This window comes from Scleropages formosus, chromosome 15 (genome assembly GCF_900964775.1).
Source record: "Scleropages formosus chromosome 15, fSclFor1.1, whole genome shotgun sequence".
Taxonomy (NCBI): Eukaryota; Metazoa; Chordata; class Actinopteri; order Osteoglossiformes; family Osteoglossidae; genus Scleropages; species Scleropages formosus.
The window spans coordinates 19,019,495-19,043,320 of NC_041820.1; the positions used below are offsets into that span (position 1 = coordinate 19,019,495).

Genomic DNA, 23,826 nt, shown 5'->3' on the forward strand with positions numbered 1-23,826 from the left:
TTTTCACTGCTTTGCTTGCCAAACTTCCCAACCTAAAGGGGAGAACAACATCTGTTGGACACATATTAGCATGAGTTATACAACAGATGCTGTTTAGCACATGATGCGGAGCGAGATCATAAAGGTTATTTTCATTTTCATAATATCGTGATTTTTCATAATATCCTGACTCAAGCATTATTTCAAATGACCCTCTAAGATGTCTTTGGAAACCAGGATTAATTTACACAACCTGATCTGTAATGGATGGAACAGAATTACTGTTGGTTTGGAATGTGTATCTGGATTCTGTAACATTACTGATGTCAGTGGCTACACAAATCATTGTAACTATTAGCATTTTTGTAATGTAATCACTTTCATTCTCTTATCTTATTATGATACAGTTTTCCTGTCAGGTAGTTATAGCGTGCCCTCTCGTGGATGCTTGAACTCATACCCTGAAACGGAAATGTCTATACAGGGTAAATGACACAAATATGAACCACAAAAATTTGTCTTATAGTGAACAACATTGTTTGTTCTCATGAGACATAATGGAAAGCTTTTATTTTGGAGATATTTGGGATGAATTAATGGATGAAATATAATAAATAGGTGTACTGTATATGTATACAACAGGAGGCAACAACAAATGGCTCTTGACATGTCGCAGGGTGCAGGGGAGAAAAGTAGGGTAGGAGTGGTGACGGAAGCATGGAAAGAGTTGAAGAAATGATCAGAAGCACAAAGCAGAGTAACAAAGAGAACTGAAGAGCTTGGAAAAGACAATGTTGAGATGGCTGTCCGCCTTGTGAGCGGCAAAAGACTGACACGTAGGGAGGTCAGAGGACAGTGGAGAGTCGTCCACCGGGAGGGAACTCAACAAAATGTCAAGGTTCTGTGTGAAGTACCTGGGGGGCAGGTGGAGGACATACACAGAGAGTGTAGATGGGGCAGTAAAAGAGACGGCGCAGAAATTGAAGATGGAGAGAGATTGTGGGAAGACAAGCACATATTCCCACTTCGGAGAGATAACCAAGTCCTACGAGAGGGGTGAAGGGTGTGGGAGAAGGAATAGATTAGGGAGAGAGTCATGGCTGTGGCTATATTTTCAGGGATGGTTCATGTTTTGGAGAGGGCCAGAAGTTCGAGATTCAGATTCAGCGAGAATTCAAGGACACAAAACTGGATGAAGTCGTCCTTCTTTACAGCAGACTGGCAGTTTGAAAAATTAAAGCACGATGGAGCAGATTACACACCTTCTGGAGTCCGCTGAGGAAAGCTGCCAATGCACCTTGAGTACCACTGTCCAAAATCATATTGAAGAGCAACTCTATGCAAAATAATGCTATGGAAGAACAGTAAAACAAAATGCAAAATTTATGCACATCAAATTTTGCATATTTTATGCAAAATGCAAGTTCAGTCAATCAATCAATCAGTTAGGCAAGCAAGCAAGCCAAGCATCATTATTGCATGCAATAAGGAAATAAAAACTCTATAAAGTGGTTAAAATGTCTCAGGCTTAGAGTGCCGTGAAAAAGTATTTGCCCCCCCACCCCCCATTTTTGATTTTTTTGTATATTTGTCACAGTTAAATGATTGAGATCATCAAACAAATTTTAATATTACACAAAGATAACCTGAGTAAATACAAAATGCCGTTTTTAAATGATGATTTCATTTATTAAGGGAACAAAGCTGCCTCCCCCCGTTATGAATGAACTATGATTAACCACATTTTTTGGAAAGCTGAGTTAAATTTCACTTGCCACACCCAAGCCTGATTACTGCCAGACCTGTTGAATCAAGAAATCACTTAAACAGAACCTGTCTGACAAAGTGAAGCAAATCTCAAAAAGCAACACATCATGCCGCGATCTAAAGAAATTCAAGAACAGATGAGAAACAAAGTAATTGACATGTATCAGTCTGGAAAGGGTTACAGAGCCATTTCTAAGGCTTTGGGACTCCAGCGAACCATGGTGAGAGCCATTATCCACAAATGGCGAAAACTTGGAACAGTGGTGAACCTTCCCAGGAGTGGCCGGCCTACCAAAATTACTCCAAGAGCGCAACAACGACTCATCCAGGAGCTAATAAAAGAAACCAGAACAACATCTAAAGAACTGCAGGCCTCACTTGCCTCATATTTGCCAAAAAACATCTTGATTATCCCCAAGACTTTTGGGCAAATATTCTGTGGACTGATGAGACAAAAGTTGAACTTTTTGGAAGGTGTGCGTCCTGTTACATCTGGCGTAAAACTAACACAGCATTTCATAAACAGAACATTATACCAACAGTCAAACATGGTGGTGGTAGTGTGATGGTCTGGGGCTGCTTTGCAGCTTCAGGACCTGAACGACTTGCCATAATTGATGGAACCGTGAATTCTGTGCTCTACCAGAAAATCCTGAAGGAGAATGTCCGGCCATTAGTTTGTGACCTCAACCTCAAGCGCACTTGGGTTATGCAGCAGGACAATGATCCGAAACACACCAGCAAGTCCACCTCTGAATGGCTCAAAAAAAACAAAATTAAGGTTTTGGAGTGGCCTAGTCAAAGTCCAGACTTATATCCGATTGAGATGCTGTGGCATGACCTTAAACAGGCCGTTCATGCTCGAAAACCCTCCAATGTGGCTGAATTAAAACAATTCTGCAAAGAAGAGTGGGCCAAAATTCCTCTACAGCGATGTCAAAGACTCGTTGCCAGTTATTGCAAATGCTTGATTGCAGTTGTTGCCGCCAAGGGTGGCAAAACCAGTTATTCGGTTTAGGGGGCAATTACTTTTTCACATAGGGCCAGGTAGGTTTGGACAGCTTTTTTCCCTTAATAAATGAAATCACTATTTAAAAACTGCATTTTGTATTTACTCGGGTTATCTTTGTGTAATATTAAAATTTGTTTGATGATCTCAGTCATTTAACTGTGACAAATATTCCAAAAAAAAAAAAAAATCAGGAAGGGGGCAAATAGTTTTTCACGGCACCGTATATATCGTAGCAGAAGTGTGATCTTCACGTGTACAGATATCACCATCCAGTAATATTGCAAAGTTGTAAATCCAAGCCAATAGGAAACTGGTCAGCGTGATTGAACGTGATTACAGAATTTGGCTCGCTTTGGTAATGTCCTGCAAAAGTGGCTGAAGTATGCAATTTTTGAGTTTTAACTGAACAAAACAGGAAAATATCTTGGGTGTTCACAGGATAGAATGGACAGCATGACCAGATGAACGGATGTCAGGCTCTTGATTTAAGGCCAAAAAAGAATGGAGATACATCTGTGCCCTGACATGACCAGTACAGTTTCAGCTGGACCTCAACCGTGCCTAAAGTCAGTTTTCTCCAGGGCCTAAACTGGTACATTTTACATTATTCCATGTTGCAAAATTTTCCAAAAACATTCTGATTGACTAAGTGCATCACCATTACTGCAGCTTGAAATGCCTCCACTGCAACGATGACCTGCTACATCCTCCTCGCTTTCTCCTAGATCCGGCTTTTATTTCTCCATTAAATGTTTCCATTTAATTTTTCCGTTCTTGTGATGTAGGCAAAATCTGTGGCTGACAGCCAACAATAGGCAATGAAATCCATCACAGATGTCAGCTGACAGTGAGGCGGCGCTGCTAAAGGCAGGCAGTGAATGTGAGTGACAGCTGACGATGGTCAGCGAAGTCCACTGAAGATCTCAGCTCACAGTGTGCAGTTGTTGTTAGTGGTTCACAATAAAAGTGGCATGACTGGTTTTAAGGAAAGTTCAAACTTAAAAATGTAATGAGAAGGTGGCATAAAAGAGTATTTTTTCTTCTTAACAGATTAAAGTATTGACAGGAAAAAGTACTCTGAAATTTCTTCAGAAATTTACTTAACTTCTGGTAATGGAGAACATGTTCATTGTCACTACCTGCCTCTGACTGTTGAAGATACGCACCTGTAATCCCTCATCAACTTTCCATGATTTAGAAAGAGAGTGCTGTATGTGTTGAGGGGTACTTTATTTACAACGTTAAGTGTGGACTGTCACGCTGTCACTCCCACGACCTCGTGCCGGACAGACCCACCTGCAGCAAATCGAGGACACGAGGCATAAGGAGGCTGCTCCGACACCCCAGTTCGCGGAACCTCATTAGAGCAATGGCAGCCTCAATGAACAGTTGCGACGACCATCGTCTCCTGCTGTCCCTGTTCTCCCGTTTCCCCTTTCCTCCCCTGTACACCTCGCTCTGCTCTCCTGACTCCTGACCTTCGGCTTTCTTCTTCTGGATTACGACTCTGGCTTTTTTCCCTCGGTGACCTCTTGCCTGTTTTTTGAATACTTTTTTTTCCTGCCCCTTGTTGGATTCTCAGAAACAATAAAGCACCATTGGGACCGACGCCTTCCTTCCTTGTGGCCTGCATGACACACACTTCCACTCTCGTCTGCTAGTTTGAACAGTGCTGCAGGACCCTCTTCAAAAACACCTTTTAGGATAATGAAGGACGATCAGTTTTTTTAAAAAAAAGCACTGAAAATACATTTTTTTTTTTTTTTTTTTTTGCAAGATTTGATTTTGATTCGGGGGGCGTGGTGGCACAGTGGGTTGGACTGGGTCCTGCTCTCCAGAGGGTCTGGGGTTCGAGTCCCGCTTGGGGTGCCTTGCGATGGACTGGCGTCCCGTCCTGGGTGTATCCCCTCCCCCTCCAGCCTTACGCCCTGTGTTGCCGGGTTAGGCTCGGTTCCCCGCGACCCCGTATGGGACAAGCGGTTCAGAAAAGGTGTGTGTGTGTGTGATTTCGATTCAAAATGCAGGTATGGCAGGGCTAAAGTGTTTTCTTGCCAAACATGGTCACAAATATCTGCAAAATAGCGTATACCACGGTATAGCTCTACCAGTGGCACAGTATATTCGTGAAGTTTTCCATTGCTCCTTTTGTTGCATTGCAGCCTCGTACCTTACAAAGCCTACCTTGACAAAGTAACTCCAGCACTTCCAGCCATATGAAACTATCTCATCGTGTCCACCTGTCCGTGTCGTAGAAGAGCAATGGCAATGAATGCGCGTGAAATTGTCAGACCGCAGACACAGTCATCTTGTCACTTTAGGAGAAAGATTAAAATCAGTGGTAAAATGGCAGGAAGCAGCAGAACCACGTTCACCGCATTCACACCTGCCACCTTCCTAACCTACAGCCCCCTCTGGGCAGCCCTTCGGTAGACAGATGAGCGGCCCGCTCTTCGCTTCCCATCAGGCCCTGGGCTCATCAAAAGGGGCCTGCTCTCCCACCGGGTGCAGGGGAGTCGTGCTGCTGAGGCTGCATCTGCCAGACATCAGCGGAGCCGTTTGAACTTGCAGCTCTTCAAAGCCTCCCACCGTTCATTAGCCAGGGCTTATATAATCACTGTGCCACGGCTCCCCCCTCCCCGCCCCCGACCTCTGCACAGATTGACCTGATGGGTAGACGGCTGAAGAGAAGCAGCTGGAGACTGTCAATGTTGCTGTTGACCACTGGCCTTCCTTCTGGGGGAAAGAAGAGAGAAGCCTCATTTAGATGCTGCTGCTACGTTCACATCATCACCTTTGAAAAAGCAAGAGTGCAGTTTGACAGATGAGTCGCACGCCTCGCCCAACAGCCCCAAAAGCCACGGCCAGCTGGCCCTCATGCTGTGAGTTGACTCTGCGGAGAAGAAGTCAGACTAGACCGAAGGAGGTGCGTCCCGCAGAGCTCGTCCTGTCAGGATCACCTGGACTCCCCTTCGGCAGCTCCCTGCGGGGCTTAATCAAGTGTTAACCGGAGGGGGACGGGTCGAGAAGGAAGAGTACGCCTGTCTCTCTGAGTGGAGCTCCACTGATGTGGCATCAGTTTGTCAATAATCTCACGTGGATTTTCTCTGAGCTCCGATGTCAGGCGGAGGAAGGCGACGACTCCTGAAAATGTCCTTCGGCCTGTATTTAAATATAGATTAGTGACCCTCGAGTGTCAAGCGGAGGAGCCCCTGTCAGCACTGATGGGACGTGGCAACGGCGACTGTCAGATCGGCTGAGTCTGGATGGACGGGCGGCGGGCGTTGACCCAGACAGACAGTCCGCTGCAGCCATGCTGTCCGTCAGAAAAGCTGCATAACCAAGAGAGCAAACGCTGAGGTGGGGGCACAGTGGCGCAGCGGGTTTGGCTGGATCCTATTCTCAGGTGGGTCTGGGGTTCAAGTCCCACTTGGGGTGCCTTGTGACAGACTGGCGTCCCGTCCTGGGTGTGTCCCCTCCCCATCCGGCCTTGTGCCCTGTGTTGCTGGGTTAGGCTCTGGCTCCCCGCGACCCCAAATGAGACAAGCGGTTCAGAAAATGTGTGTGTGTGTGTGTGTGTGTGTGTGTGTGTGCAAACACTGAGAGTGGGAAAGGCTGCTCCGGCGGAGCACTGCAGGCCTCGCACAGTGCTTCGGGTGAACTCTGGGCACTGCTCCCAGAGAAGGATCAACTACTCATTTTGTTTTCGATTCCATAACTAGTATCATCACAAACAAAGTCAAAGCGAACTTTACTGTCATTCCCGCAATATGTTTAGGACATAGGAGTGAAATAACGTTTCTCCCTGAGCGCGGTGTGGCACAGAGGATAACATACTGTATACGATCGCTACAACAAAGATTTACAATAACAGGCTACGAAACGAAAAACGCTGTGGGATTAAGTGCAGCGATGTGTTCGGCGCAATTGAACAAGTGCGATCGGTCAGTAGCGGCGTTTGTCCGGTGCGACTGGAGATGGTCAGCGGTCAGCGGTCAGGAAGAGGAGCTCAGTAAATACATGAGCGGCTGTGGTTAAATTTGGGGGGTAGAGAGGAGATCCACACATAACGACACTTTTGAGGACAAGTTTATTGGCAGCAAAAATACTGGACACGCTCAATAAACTGGAATTCAGGCTCAGGATGAGAACTGGCAGCACTCGACCATCAACTGGGTTCGGAAAGCGATCAGACGTTTCACGGGTGTGTTTTATTTATGCAGCAGAAATGTACGAGTGCACATGGAAAACCCGCGGTGATGATAAAACACAGACGACGATGTTCTGTACGGACCCGGTAAACAGGGTGCAGCGGGGGGGGGGCAGTTTAATTTCGGTGTGGACAGGCTGTACACAGCAGCACGTTGTTCTCTCGCTGTTCTTATACAGCCCTTACAGCCAAGCGTCTTCCCTTCTGTCCATCTCGGGTTCCTGGGAATCACGTGCAATTTTCCCGTTCTCTTCTTTCGCCCTGAAAATACTGCAAATAACATAGTAAAGCGGCGACTCGTTTGAATCGTAATGCTTTTGGTACCAAGTGGCTGAAATGTAAAGACGCCACGTAGCGTTTGAAAAGGAACGATCGGCGTGCAGCGTTTTTGTTCGCTCCGTTGTCGCCTGCGGCACAGGAGTGCGACACGTGAGCACAGAGTAGCTCGTTTCGGCGAATTCAGACAGGCCACATTGTGCTCCAACCACTTTTGTAGCCACTGGAGTATAAAATAGGCACTCCTGTTTGAAAGAAACCCTTCTCTCTGTCTGCAGAATAAATGAGCTGCATCCAGCTGAAAGAGGAGTGATGGGTGAAGGGCTGGTGTGCGTGTGTGTGTATGTTTGTGTGTGTGTGTGTGTGTGTGTGTGTGTGTGTGTGTGTCGGGTGCGATCTGCTGGGGGTTCCCACCTCGGGGGAATTTTGCACTCACGTGCGACGGCTTCATGACATGGGTGGACGCGCTGTTGAGTGCAGTTTTTAACCCCATCTTGCGAAGCCATCCTCCCTGTTCGCTCATTCCTCTGCGCTCAGCCGTCACGCCTGCCCCGCCGGCCGAGGGCACGGACACCGGATCGCCAAAGCTGTCACATCGACTTTGCCACCACACGGTCCTGAGCTCTCCCACGGGACGACGCATGAATGTTTAAAATGGCTCAAGGCGTCCGTTGGAATTATCCTCAAGCGATCCTACTACGATTTCGCTGTCTTCATCCAGTGTCCCGACGCCGATACCCACCTCCTTTGCGATGTCCCACACTCATATGTAACGCTTAGCTTTCTCACTCCCACTGGAGCTCCTTTCTAGAATCCTTTGAAACCTAGGATGATTTGCCTCCAGAATAATAACGGAAATCTAGATTTCATAAAGTTAAACCTGCCACCTTGTATTTTGTCAGCCGATACACCGGAAACCAGGCGGTTTCACAACCAGTTTTCCTTTTAAGTACTGTATCCTAATTTTTATGTCTATTTATTCATCGATCCATCTATTTATCTTTAACCATGTCCTTATTCTGTTATGGTTCTTCTAACATGTTCAAGATTGTGGGGAGGGTGTGGGGGCTACCAGGATTCTGCTCAAGGAGTTTTGGTTTTGGGACTGATGGGAACGATCACAGCTCTTAATCTGTTGTGTTCCTATTTAAAAAAATCCAAAAAATAAGAGTCTGAAAAAAAACTATGTGTGTCAGTAATGGAGAAATTGCTTCAGGGTGTCCCTCTGAAGTGTCTTCGGTCCAGCTGTCAGTAGTTTCCCATTTTAAAGGCAAACATCCCGCATGAAGGAGACCAGCGACATGGCAGATGGCTGCGGAAGCCCCGCCCCCTCCTCTATCGTGTTGAGCCAGCAGGGCCTAAGGTGATGTGACTGCTATTAGAGCAAGGCTTGTTACTTGATCGCTGTTCCCACAACATAAACACATTTCAACAGAGCTCTGGTCCCTGTTGAGAAAAAGATGTCTGCATCAGTAGAAACACACTGCTACAACCCGTCTGTGGAGACTTTTTTGACCATCTGCCAGGCATGTTGTATTGTGACATGGATGAGACGTTGTTGTACCTGCGGTATGGCCATGCGACACCCCAACAACCCTGGACAATTACCTGGGTGTCCAGCCTGAGCAAATGATTACCAGTGCCAGAGATCGGGTAATGAGGACATGAATATTCATAGCAGCTCTTCTGACTTTCAGATGTGACTAATTCGGTACAATTTACACCAGGGTAGCTCATTAGAATAATGTGTGTTATCTTGAGTGTGTGCGGAGCAGCAAGTGGAAGTGGAGGAGGAAGCAACTCAGACCAGGCGCTGAAATGAAAAAAAGGCAACCCATTAGCTTCCGAATTGCTGACTGTGTTCCACAATGGCCTTAATTTTTTATGAGCGCCACAAAGACAGGCGAACATTTCTTCTTCCGACGGGGGTCCTCGGAGATGTGTGCTCGGCCCTAGAGTGCTGACTGAAGTGAAAATCACCCTCAGAGATACCGCAACGTAAAACACGTGAGTACTTTGTCAGATGACACAACGTCGCCCTGCTCCTGCCTGCCACGCCCACTGCCAAGATGTTGAACAGTGCGGTTGACGACATTCACAGAACACAGACTCCCAGTCCTTTTAAATAATACAATTTTATTTAAAACTAAAAAAGTCAGCATGTTGCAATTAAATTCGTTCAATGCACAGTATATATATATATATTATGTATATGTTAACATTTTGGTATGCAATGCATACATTGTGCAATAACCGTCAATTAACAAAATATACATTAATGGCTTGCTCCAGGAACATGACAATGTTTAATTCTGATTAGTAGCAGATCAACAACTTATGTTGTTGTAATTTTCCCTATAAACATATATTTCCTTCGATTCTGTACATGTGATACACAGTCAAGAAGGCAGATTTTCTAAAGTATTAATATTTACACTCATGCATTGTTTTTCAGACTATAGTTTTGTACATATTATAATACAAATGTATTTTTCAGCGCTGGGTATTATGTGGATATATACAACTACGCCGTATAGAATGTCACAACACAAAGGCTGGGCCTGCAAACTGGAACACCAAATTCTAGAGTATGAAGACATCTTGGAGAGAAGTTTTCCTTTTTTTTTTCTCTTTTACACACACACACACACACACACACACACACACACACACACACAGTTAAAATCAGGACCAGTAGCAGCAATTCAGGCTAAAGATCTGCTCACACAAGAAATGTATTGTTTTTTTTCCATTTGTGGTCCATGTGGATTATATATTATTGTTCTGGGACTGCGGAGTTTGTTTAATCTTTACAAAATGTGTCTCTGTGTATATATGGTGTTTTTATGAACTACAGTACGTGCTGTCAGAAAGAAAATAAACATTTGAACATCGCTGCAAATTTCAACAAATAATTGTCAAACACAGTGTGTCAGAGCAAGGGTAACTTGGTTTGATCTGATGTGTGTGAAGTTAAATGTGGTTATATAACTCGCATCAACAGCCATAATAGCTCTGAAAGAGGAAAAATGTACGAAGATAACCTTGACAGTCCTTCTGCAGAAGTAGATCAAACTGGGTTTCATGTCCCTAGCTTTTGAATAAAACACAGAAAATGTATGTGGAATCAACTGACAAAAAGCACTGCATAGAGACCCAGATAAAATTTCAATTCAATCAAACTGACATTTTTGACACTAAAGTTTAAGAATATAATGTTAAGAAGAAGTCCTTGTCTGATATGCAAATTGTCACTGAATGGAACCACTTCAACACCTCAAAGCTCTGTACCTCGGTTATCAGTTCACAATGCTGCTGTCGTTCATTTCCGAGTGCTGGAATCTATAAAGAAATGCACTTTAATACACCACACAGAGCCCTACCTTTCCCCTCACATCTGGTCAGGATCCTTGCATCTCCTTTCTGCTGGTCAGAATCCTGACCCTATTTTTACCAATCGCAGACTTCAACTTGGCTTCTTTAGGTTTCTACGGAGATGGGCCACCATCAGTTAGGAAGAGGTAGAGTTGCGCACCACAGTCCCCTTCAGAGCTTGACAATAATTTCTTGCCTCAGTGGCAAAAGTCTCTATGAGCCCCATATTAATGTGGGAGAACAAGCAGTCTGTTAAGGAACAAATCCAAAGCCTACAGCACCCGTTGCAATGTCAACAGTCAACAGACAACAGGATAAGAGATGGGAGCATAGTAACACACACACACACACACACACACACATACACACACACACACACACAGACAGACAGGCACACATACACGCTGACAATGAGAGAAGCAGAGATTACTGGTGAGCTTGCAGAATACAGAGAAGCGTACTATACTAAGAAGCCATATCTTAACAAGTGATCGCTGTAGCTTTTTACAGAGCCAAACAAAGCTGGCCATTTTCTTTTGAGCAGAGCTTCTGAAGCGAACTGTTGCTGAGCTTCAAAAGCCAGGGAATCTAACTGTTCAATTCCTCAATGAGAAAGTAATGCTCAGAAGCAACATCCAAATTATAATCTTAATTTTTAATATTATTGAAAATTATACTGCATGTACTAAACACAGACATTTATTGTTACGCAGTATATTGATTTTAATGTATTTTTATGCATTATATTGTTAATCACTGTCCAATATGTGGCCATAGTTTCACAGTACAGTTATTTATATTGTATCTACAACAGTGGTTGTCAGTCCTCATCCTGACAGATACAGTATGCAAATGTTCATTCCAGCCTCTGTGTTGATACACTGAGGCATTTTTACCTCTTTCTGGCAAAAAATGAGTTGAGCATGTACCTTTCCAAGAATGAAACTGTTGTGGATTTAACATGGGACATTAAAAATTTCTTTAAAAAATTTCTTTCTCTATTTTGAGCCAAACAATTATCCTCATTTTATCTTCTGTGCAACTGATTCAGTAATGAAGCCTAAATAACCTTTCAGTTGATAGGATAAGGGTTTGTGACCTTTGAAATATAACTGGGAGTATATAAAGATGTCACATTTAGATATGTGCCCCTAAAATTTTACTGTAGTTTCACACACATTACTTTTTCACACAGCTTATTCTATGCCTGAAAAAGGGCTGATATAGACAACGGTGCTAACAAGACAGAGTGCTGCATTTGTTCAAATAAATCAAACAGTCATGTCAGCAAATGATCTGTCAACATATTTTCAGCTAGTTGTAACACTGGCACAGGGTAAACAGTAACAGCTTTTAGTCAGCAGTAAATAGTTTTTGGAGCAGGACTGCTGGAGTAAACACAGTACATGAATTGAGTGTTCAGCTACCATCATGTACCCTACTAAATTGCATAGTCAAAGGACATTAGCAATCCACTTTTTTTAGGGTTATTGAAATTGAATGGATGAAAGGTTCTGGTCAGCCCTAATCTGGAATCAGAACCCATCTTGGGGCATAGGTGCAGAAAGATGTCACTGAAGACAGCCTCAGAAATAAACAAGAAGGTGAGGTGAAGGGAGAAAAAAGCTGAGAGAATGTCCTTAAAAAAGTTGCTGCATTACAAAAAAATGCATGCGTTTTATCATTTGCTATTGTTATTCAGAGTTCCTGTGACTAAAAGTGTTTGAGAGGGGCTTTCCACAGGCCGACGGGCTCGTCTCCAAGCTGCCAGCTGTCAGCTCAAGCTGCAGAGACTTGACACAGAGCTCAGAGCACCAGTGTCCGGCCCTGCATTTCAAGGAGATGTTTTACATAACTGTGTGTATTCTCCTGCATACCTCTCCTCTCCTTTAACTGGCTGCCTTCTGTGCTTCCAAGCAAAGCCACAGTGCATGGAGCACAATGACCAAGCAGCCTCTATGATGAAGATCCAACCGGCACTGTGTTTCAGGGAAGGGGACTGGTGGTGTTGGTGGAAGAGGGTGGAGTTAGACGGGCCTGGGGTTGCTCACTGGCAGTCACCATAATGCTCATCCTTCCCTCTACAGCAGAGCATTGTTGGTGTCCAGGCCCTGCTTGTCGCAGCGGGAGCTCATGGCATACTCGCCCCGGCTGGTCCCATTCTCCTCCTTGCGTAGTGGTTTCCTGCAACACACAGCAATTTCCTGGTTATAAAATTTTGGAGCACAAGGTTGGAACACAGCGAACCCACCTGTTTCCTTAACAACTCTGAAATACCAGTTTGAACCTTTTTTTGCAGCAAGGTCTAGAGCCCTATAAATACCATAAAAAAGCAGAGGGGCCCAGACCAATGGCTATGGGTCAGAGCAAACAAGAAGGCCAAACCAGTCTCAGGGGAATTCTTCATGTTGCAATTGCTTACTTTTCATCACATAGATTAGAGCCCTAAACATGGACTGCCAAGACCTGAACATCTTACTCCCACCCGTATTGGAGAATGGGAAAAAATATCCCTCCGAGTCCCTCTAATTGAAGATTAAGCATGACATCGCTTTCTTTTTCATTCTTAGGTCAAATAAGATTCAAGGGTTTACTGCAAAGAACCAAAAGTACCATAATGTTTGAAAATCATTCAGCGTTCGGTAATACAGTCACACCCATTCAAGTTACGAGAATTCAATCTACAAGGAGTTTCATTTAATACCCAACTTCAACACCATGCAAATACCATGCACAATGGTTCTATAGTACGAGATAAAAGTCGTATGTTTGAACTCTAAGTTGAAATGCAGCAATTCTTTGCAATAACCACTACATTACCCACTCCATTCCTTGCATTTTTTAAAGGAAAATGTGATCATGAAGCAAATGGCTAATGAAGCAAACAGAGCAAGGGTATATTTTAAGGATGATGCACTGGTTACTGTTTTCATCTTTTAGACTATATACTCAGTACAGAGACCAGTCATTATAATTAATTCAGCTGGAATCTTTCCATCTGCAACACACATATATGTGTTACTAAAAAAGGGTCAGTGCACAGCAGGAGGCAAATGCATACATTGTTCAAATCCAGATGCTCTCATCTCATAGAATTAAATTACACTTCCATTTATTCTGTTCAAACTGATAGGTTTGAAATTAACATCTTGGGGTCATTTATCATTCATCTTACATTTTTCATTCTAGTAGCAGTTTTATATTACATTTTATCTTTCACTATTTTAAATGCACAGGGGGTGCGGTGGCGCAGTGGGTTGGGCCGCAGTCCTGCTGTCCGGTGGGTCTGGGGTTCGAGTCCCGCTTGGGGTACCTTGCGACGGGCTGGCGTCCCGTCCTGGGTGTGTCCCCTCCCCCTCCGGCCTTACGCCCTGTGTTGCCGGGTAGGCTCCGGTTCCCCGTGACCCTGTATGGGACAAGCGGTTCTGAAAATGTGTGTGTATTTTAAATGCATATTACAATAACCAATATGATGTTTAGGTTTCTTTGCTTTTGGTATCACATATCCATCCTACTATTTCTGCTTCAAGGCTGAGAACACTAATATGTATTTCTGCAGTGGTGACTGTGCCAGGTCTGCTTGTGGAACACAGGAAGACCTTTTGTGTGGCTTCTGTGCTTAGAGTGGCTGAGATGCAGACAGAAGACAGGCTGCAGTGGAGGCAATGCCAGTGGAACTGAGGAGCAGCACAAATTTCTATGGCAAAATGCACTCTGACTAATTATGTTAGACACTATCGTTATTAATTAGCGTTTTAACAACCTGTTGTGTGATTTTATTACTTGATTTACGAGTGTCTTCTGTAGATGTTGGCCTGATTGTGTGGTGTTCACATGCATCACTACGTGTTTTGACAACTATTTATTGTTGAGACTCTCAGAATGGGTAACAGCATGGGAAGCCTGAAGGCACTATTGGAAGAAATATAAAATGAAAACAGTTTTTTTTATAACTTGCTAACTTCCACACACACACACACATTTTCAGAACCGCTTGTCCCTCACGGGGTCACGGGAAACCGGAGCCTACCCGGCAACACAGGGCGTAAGGCCGGAGGGGGAAGGGGACACACCCAGGACGGGACGCCAGTCCATCGCAAGGCACCCCAAGCGGGACTCGAACCCCAGACCCACTGGACAGCAGGACTGCGGTCCAACCCACTGCGCCACCGCATCCCCTGCTAACTTCCAATTAAGGATTAATATTTACAGTCAGTTGCTAAGGAGTTATTGGTTATACTTGTTATTCTTTGACTTTCCAAGTATATTCAGTTACTCAGTAAATCAGTATATTCAGTTTTGTTCTATTTAAAAATAAAAGTAACATCTCTATGAGCATAACAGGTGTGAAGTTTTATTCCTGGTTTTCAGAAGTAAATTCCACCCCAACAAATTCCAAGGGACACTGCTCCTCAGAGGTGTATACTAAAAAAGATTAATTGGTCTGCAAAGCAGGGGGTGCGGTGGCGCAGTGGGTTGGACCACGGTCCTGCTTTCCAGTAGCTCTGGGGTTCGAGTCCCGCTTGGGGTGCCTTGCAATGGACTGGTGTCCCATCCTGGGTGTGTCCCCTCCCCCTCCGGCCTTACGCCCTGTGTTACCGGGTAGGCTCCGGTTCCCTGTGACCCTGTATGGGACTAGCGGTTCTGAAAATGTGTGTGTGGTCTGCAAAGCTACCAGTTTTCAAAAACAGCTTATTGTGAGATTTTGTTTATATCGCTGCAGATGTGACGAAACCCACCACTATACATATTATCAATTTAAAAACGAATCTTATGATTTAACAACAAAGCTTGTCAACGACAACCTTCTTGTGTCACAGAACGCACCCGGCGAGAGCCAGGAACAAGTATAAAAGAAGCCACTCCAATTGTCCTGGGCTGTGGAATCTCACCGAGACAACCGTTCCCACTTCACTCTTATCCTGACACTTTGCCCCAGCTGTTGAGTCCTCATCCCCGCTTCTGACTCCTCTTGAATTCTGACCACCACTTGAATCAGACGAGGACATCGGAACTGTCCCAAGAATAGCGTTTGCACATTGCTTGTTTGACCCACGCTCGTCCCCAACCACCACACCTGCTCTTGCCCTCCACGCCACAAATACAGATACTGCACTTGGGTCCCACCTCTCGAAGGCCTGGTACGGTTGTGCATAACTACTTGGCCCACTTGTCAGGAGCTGTTGCATTGTTTTTATTCAAGTAAAATACAGTGTTACTACACTGTACAGCACAGAACATTATCGATAAAAATAGAAACAACTGTGGTGTGGTTATATATTAAAATTCATATGGTTCATATGCTCACTGCATGAAGTTTGACAACCTGGAGCCAATAATGTGAGATAATCAGTTACTGAGCAATGACCATTCCCGAAATGGTTTTGCCTCCACTTCCCAACATTCTTCTTAAATGAAAAATATCAAACTTATTCTCTTATATATAAAAGAAAGAGTAAAACATTTCTATTAAGGTCAGTCAACACACAATTTACACTATGTATACAGGGTTCAAACGGAACATTACTATGTCTCTGTGAGGTGCAGCTGAGAAAACACAGCCAGTCTGATTTGCAAACAGCTGCATCGTGACCCTAAAACCGATTACATAACCTTCCTCTGTTTTCTTCCTTGCAACCAACACATGCATTATTCACATGTGTGTGCTATGTTTAAGAGCGATACACTTACAGTAAGTATAAATATCTTATTTAAAAACTCTGACTGATCTGGGACTGTGTAGGTGATAGACAGGAGCAGCTGCACCTATGGCCATCAATGGACCAGGGAGCCTGAGAACTGTCATGCAAAAACCTGAACTTAAAGCCAGCAACTCTGGCAAAAAAACAAATCACAGCCATTACTATTTAGCTGTCTTATCGTGTCTACTGGTCCGTTTTTCATCATTTACCTCAAAACAATAAAAAGAAATGAGGCAAACAAAATGATATTTTATGACTGCTAGAGCAATCAGGAAAGCAAGGGAGAGGTTGTTTTATTTTCTAAACTGCACAGAGTTTAAATGAACAATTTAGGCAATAAGGACTATAGCAGAAAGCTGAGTTCACAATATGCTGATGCTGATCAATAAGGCCTGAATGACAGAGAGATCCATGCTCCTGCCTTAAGGACCAAAAAGATCATGTAATAGGAAGCCTACCTTAGTAAGCACGACATAAACATTTTGTAAACTACAATATTCTTAATGTAACAAATGACCAGTGTAAACTAAATGAAAAGGAAATTGTGTCCAAATTCCAGAACAAAAAAAGACCTCAGTAAGACATCCAAAGGGCTGAAAAACAGCTTGGAGCAGGCAGAGATGGCTGCCTCCAGGCTCTGCATAGCTCACTCAGCCTGAAATGACACACAATAAAAGTGAAACAATTTCATAGTCACTCTAGCATGCAAGCCATCGCTGCAACCTTGCGTGACTTTTTGGGGGTGGGGTGGCTAAGGACAGCCATGCTCATCTGTTGCGATGTAACAGCCCGCTACCTTGGGCAGAGAGACCAATATGATAGCTCTCTAGTGGTGACACCCGTTGAAACTGCCAGAACCACCTGGGAGAAAAAGGACAACAAACTACCCTGCCAATGGTGCAAACTACACTTGGACAGAAATGCACTTTTGTTCATTACTCCAGCAAAGAGAAGGCAAAGACACCGGGAGAAAGAGAACGTAGAGTAGGAACATGGAACAGGGAAACATACAAGACAAGCACACTTCCTCTACTCCATTTCCTTAATCCTGATCAGGCAATACAGAAATGGCATTTTACTGCAGAATCTTGTGATTTCAGTCCGAAGAACGATCATCCGGCAATCCCTGAAAATGTGCACCCAAGATACCTCTGGAGTGACAGCCACAGTACAGTTTTCTCATCTGTCTGTGCCACTTCAGCCAGGTAGCAGATGCTGTTTCTGCTGATGAGCGTATCTCCCAAGCCATCCAGTTGCATGCAAAATAGACCCTTTTCCTGCTTTTGTCTGTTCCCTTTAGTTTTGGTTATTTTCATGTCTGATCTACTTATCTTTGCTGAAACAAAGAGCCAGACAAATTAAATATATCTGAATGTCAATTTATTCATACATTTATTTTGTTATCAATTTTGTTAGAGAATTGTACAATTCCTCTTCCCTTGGGCAGTAACCAAGAGGTCTACTGCATATCAGTTCAGCCCTTAAGGTACAGCTCCACCTAAGCTGACTGGTAAGAACAAGCCCTGGTTTAGGGGTTGGGTGGTGGGTGGTGGGGTAGTTGGTAAATATAGTAACTGTCAGTGCTGAAACACCCACACCACTAAGTTCGTATACTACATAATAACTACAAAAAACAGTCGGTTTTTAGAGAATGGATCAATATTTATGTGTAGGCTTTACCCATTTGTATATTCAACTCCACAATAAGTAATGCATGAACAGAGATACATACCGGCAACTGTTAATTCCTGTAATTTCAGTAAGTTTATCTGATGCACACTGCACCTGTGCCAAACATAATTATACCCACATAACTGAACACTAATATTTCGCTTACTCAAAACTTTTCTGATAAGTTTAAGTTCTTATGCAGTGAATGGTATTGGTATATGTGAAGTGTAATTTGGCCTATCTTTTAGCTAGGCTGCCTAAATTTTGTATGTTGAACATGTGGGGCTGTGTCCATACGTTTCTAAATATAGCAGATTGTTCGGTGTCCCATTAATGATTCAACACACAAAGGAGAAAGTGCCATAAATAAAACAGAGGGCCCAAAGGGACTCCTATATTTAAAAGATTTCATTCACAGAATCTGATCCCAGTCCAGAGGGATATTCGAAATAGCATTTTAGTGGCTGCAGGATCAGCAAGACACACCGACAACGACAGTCTCCAGCCTGGCCTCTGTGGCTGAAGGCACATTGCCAACTATTTATTTACAGCACAGGCAAACTGGGGATGGGCTGCGATGGCAAGTCCTTTTTTTTGGCATGACCGATACAGCAAAATGAAACACTGAATGAACAAAGCTGACGAGGAGCAGAGTGCCAGCTTCTGACTTTAGCCTTGTTTGGTTTTCCGGATTTCTAAATGGGCTGTGAAATTTTCATTCCAAGCTCAGTGGCTCTGGCTCGAACTCCAACTTGGAGTGTCCTATTTACACAAAAGACACTCAACTAAATCCTGCCTGAAGGAACAGTATCGATAAAGACACCAAAAGCGATTTGGGGTCTTGGCAAGGGACAACACACCAATAGTGGGAATTGGGGCTTCAAGGCTTACGGAGGGCAAATGAGGACGTAGGGTGCCACAAGGAACGCAGTGACGTTGTTCCTGTGTGCAGAGTGGCCATGTCATACCTAAATGCATGTAAGGTGGAACTGGCCAAAGAGCGAGCCAAAGATGGAAAACATCATAGCCTTTATTAAGCATGTTGAAGCCAGATAGACCCAAACTAGGAGTAAGAGTGACCAAATGCTTTCAGTAGGATTGCATCTCCATTTGTGAGTAAAACAGTGCCATTTATGAACCTTTCTATATTCACTGTACATGCATCGCACTGTATTAAAACCGCTTCTGCCAATTTAACTCAGTTCTACGTAAATAAACATGGGACATGTAACTTGCATACAGATGGGAGCAGTTCGGTAAGTCTCAGTCTTTTTAGAAGCTGTGTTTGTTGAGTGAAAGATTTTGGAAGAGCTGCTGAACAGATGATTCAGACTAGTCAAGACCGAGTGGGTGAAGTGAAAGACACAAAAGCTAAACAAATGCATCAGATGACTGGCTTCCCTCAGCAACCTTCATCAAACGTCACTTGCCTTGGACACCTTCTTACTCAAGAAGGGACAATCACAGGACTGGTCTGACACAATGACTCTTCTTGTCAGATCTTACTGACATATCTTTGGTGACTGTTAAAAATTATTACACAAATATGAAAGCTTTTTCATCTTGGGAAAGTGGCTGCCTTGGTCCCCCGGCAATTTCTTCAATTATTACTACGGATTTTAGTGCAGCTCCAAAAGCTTGTGACCGCAACCAAACCTTTGACTGGATCGTCTATGTAATTTAATGACACAGTGCTTTCTTTGCTCAAGGCAAGTATGATACAGTAAGCTGAATATTTCACAAGGGCTATGTGTTCAACATCTCAATGAAGACCAGCATGTAAAACATGCAAAATATCAGGGGTTAAACTAACCATGAGCCTCAATAACAAAAAAACACCCTCTGCTTGTCAGAGTGGACACATGTTTGGTGGGTCTCCAAGTGCGTGGTTGGAGGGGTTTCTGACACTCATCTTTGGTCAGTCTTTAATCATAGCCACCCCCATTCCTCCTTCTCCACAGATGAAAATCCATGGAAAGCAGGTCATTCACAAGATGATTTTAGGCACATTCCTGTCTTTCCTTTCTTTTCAAAGTAGCCTTTGAGCGACACCGCAGAGGCGAGTGAGAGTGCCCTCCACATATAGTGCTTGGTGTGGTCTGACTCTGAAACACTCTCTTTTGAGAGCGTATTATTTCTCCAGGCCGTGAGGAACCAAGAGAGGTTTTTTCTCCCTGACCCCCGCCTCTGCCATATGATGGACAAAGAAGACTACAGGAAGCAAAAAGGGGAATATCTGCCAGCACAGTTCCATGGGTGCCAAATGCTGTTTGCTCACTGACTTTGTGGCAAGAGCCCATGTAGTGTTTTCCCTGGAAAACTCAATGTTACATTTACAGGCTTATTTTATACAATTCAGCACATCGTTAGCGACAATTCAGATACAGGCACATGTTTAGTTAGGCCCACCACCTGTGACAGACTAAACTTGCTGTTATGATTTTGTTATCGTTCCTCATTTTTATCCCTTAGCTGCTAAAGATGTAACAGACAAGCTGACCTTATCTAGTGTTCAACCTATTGATGATGTCACCAACAGATAATCTGGGTGGCACGGTGGCACAGCAAATAGTGCTGCTGCTTTACAGCACCTAGGTGATGCAAGAGGATAGGGGTTTGATCCCTGCTCAGTCTCTGTGGAGTTTGCATGGCCTGTGTCTGTGTGGGTTTCCTCCAGGTGCTCTACTTTCCTCCCACACTCCAAAGACATGCTATTCAGGTTCCCCATAGTGTATGAGTGACACAGAGAGAGTGTGTTCCACTGGTGTGTGGATGAGTGACCCAGTGTAAGCAGTGTATCTAGCAGTGTAAGTTACCTTGGTGAATAAGGTGTGTGGGCCGATAACACTACATAGAGTTCATTGGAGGTTGCTTTGGAGAAAAGTGTCTACTAAATAAATAAATGTAATCTCCTGCTATGTGTTAAAACAATGGTTCACTGAGAGGATGAACCTTAATTTGGCACAACTGATATATATAATCTCCATTTTCTCATTGACAGCAGTCTGCTTGATCAGGTTCCTTAAACAACAGCAAGTCACTGGCAAAAGCCAAGCATTGTTCACCATGGCATGATGCAATAAGTCCAGGAAGGACTGGCCTGTGACAGTTGCCATAAAACAAAGAAAAGCTTTTTATGGGGGGGGGTTGTTTACTAAGTGGCCAGCTCAAAGTAATAAAAGTTCAAATACAGTGTTCCCTTTCAAAGTCAAAGTTACAGTACAGTAGTTGTGCAGCAAGACTAAACCCTGTGGCCATGAAAAATGACTGTTCAGCAACTGCTAAATACATCATTGGTATGTTTTGTTCTTTGACAATGGAAAATTCCTTGTCTGGTTCAGTCGCATTATCAGTCATTTTAGAGAAAAAAACAAACACTTCATAAACCAAACCTATCATATAAATTGCAACTAATAATATAACAAGTCATGTGATACCTACAGAAATTAGTTTTGTTTACCATAGTTATATGTTTAAGTCATGACATGTGTTAAGACATTAATTATTCATATGCCAGGTTATGTCTTTCCACTGTTCACTGGCTACTCAATTTACAGGAACAATCAGGACCAGAAGCCTGTTATTAGCGCCATTTGTTATTCCAAAGTCATCACAAAGTTATCACGAATAAATCCTACAGAATACAGCTGTCCATCATGTATTTATGAGTTAGGTTCTGCAAGAACCTCAGCCAAAGCCATAATAAGTTAAAATGCAGCGTAAGACTTAAATAATCTGTTACACTGAGCATCAATAACTGCTTGTCCAACACAGGGTTGCAGTATGTCGAAGAAGAACTGCTCAGAAAGCAGGGTACACAATGAGCAAGGTGATAGTTTATCTCAGTGTAACACATTTTATTTAACTTGAAACTACATTAAAATTAAAATGTATTTAAAATTACTCCCTCATTATCACTATTCCAAACCAGGGTCAGAGTGGTCTAGAGCCTATCCCAGAAGCACAAGGCTGGATAGCACCCCAGATTTACCTGAAACAAATGTCTTTGGACTACTGGAGGGAACCAAAGGAAACCTACGCAAACACGAGCAGAACATGCAAACTCCATACAGACAGTGTCTGATATAAAACTATTTGCAGCCCAGGAACGGTGAGGCGGCAGCACTACCTGTTTGCCTCTGTGCTGCCCTTGTGTAACATTTCTAAATATAAAAACAGAGTCTCCACAACCTCCTCTTCAATTCTGATTGCTACTGACCAGTTCATCAGATAGTTTGTCAGCTTTTGGCCATGTTTAAATGTATTTATTAAATTTCTTTCATTTTATTATCAGTAAAAGCTTTACAATACAAATATTTCTCAATGTACCTATGGGATAGGTTCTATCTATAGCATACACACAGATTTTCAGAACTGCTTGTCCCATACAGGGTTGCAGGGAACCGGAGCCTACCCGGTAACATAGGGCACAAGGCCGGAGGGGGAGGGGACACACCCAGGATGGGACGCCAGTCCATCACAAGGCACCCCAAGTGGGACTCGAACCCCAGACCCACTAGAGAGAAGGACTGTGGTCCAACCCACTGCGCCACCGCACCCCCCTATCTATAGCCATGACAAATAAAAATACTTTTTAACACTTTTCATTTTGACATTTATTTGACCAATATTAAAATTAGAACTAATTACAACTCATTTAAAATGACAGAAAAATATTCTTTCCAAACACAATTCAAACCTACACAAGAACGGCTTAAAAACAAAAATGTCAGTGTCCCAGAGTGGCTAAGTGAGACCCTGACCTCAATCCAAGAGGGAAACACTTTGTGGCAAGGCTTTAAAATCGCTGTTCGCTCATGGCCCCACCCAGTTTGACAGAACTTGAGCAGTTTTGCAAGGTGGAATGGAGAAAAACAACCTGTGCAAAGCTGATATACTGTATACTTATCCAAACAGACTGAATGCTACTGCCACTAAATTTTGACTTACATTTATTTATTTAGTAGACACTTTTCTCCAAAGCATCTTCCAATTAACTCTATGTAATGTGTAATGTTATCAGCCCACCCACCTTATTCACCAAGGTGACTTACACTGTTAGATACACTACTTACAATGGGTCACTCATCCATATGTCAGTATAACACACTCGCTCTGTCACTCACACACTATGGGGGAACCTGAATAGCATGTCCTTGGTCTGTGGGAGGAAACTGGAGCACCCAGAGGAAACTCACACAGACACATCGAGAACATGTAAACTCCAAACACATAGTGGGGATCAAATCCATCTCCTCTCGCACCACCCAGGTGCTGTGAGACAGCAGTGCTACTTGCTTTGCTACTGTGCCACCCATGTGGCTCACCGTGACTTAAAAGGATGAGTACTAATGAACTCATTTATCCTTTGTTTTACAAACACACACACACATTTGCAGAAGCCACTTGTCCCAAGTGGGATTGCGGCGAGCTGGAGCCTAACTGGGCAACGCAGGGCATAAGGCTGGAGGGGGAGGGGTCACACCCAGGATGGGACATCACTCCGTCACAAGGGACCCCAAGCGGGACTCGAACTCCAGATCCACGAGAGAATAGGACCCAGCCAAGCCTGCTGCGCCACTGCATCCCCCCTTTGTTTTACATTTGTAATTAATTCAATACCAATTCATAGAATTGTTTTTGCAATTTAACAGAGTATTTTTCTGTTTGTATCAAAAATTCTAGTTAAGTATACTGTGATTCTGTGTTGTAAAACATCAAAACAGGAATAAGTTGGGGGAATGGTGAATACTTTTTATAGGTACTGTATTTATACTTTCTTACCTGAAACCTTTTCTCTCATTCCTGATGAGCCCACACAGCACATAACTACAGTA

General features: G+C 43.6%; 1 protein-coding gene across 1 annotated transcript in view; it reads right to left on the minus strand.

Moving 5' to 3' along the window:
* Positions 1 to 11,492: 11,492 nt before the first annotated feature.
* Positions 11,493 to 23,826, minus strand: part of prima1 (proline rich membrane anchor 1) — a 33,751-nt gene continuing 21,417 nt past the window's right edge. Inside the window, exon 4 of the mRNA XM_018727282.1 lies at positions 11,493 to 12,800. Within this exon, the coding sequence (XP_018582798.1) occupies positions 12,698 to 12,800 (103 nt within the window). The 3' untranslated portion in view covers positions 11,493 to 12,697. The remainder of the gene's footprint in view (positions 12,801 to 23,826) is intronic.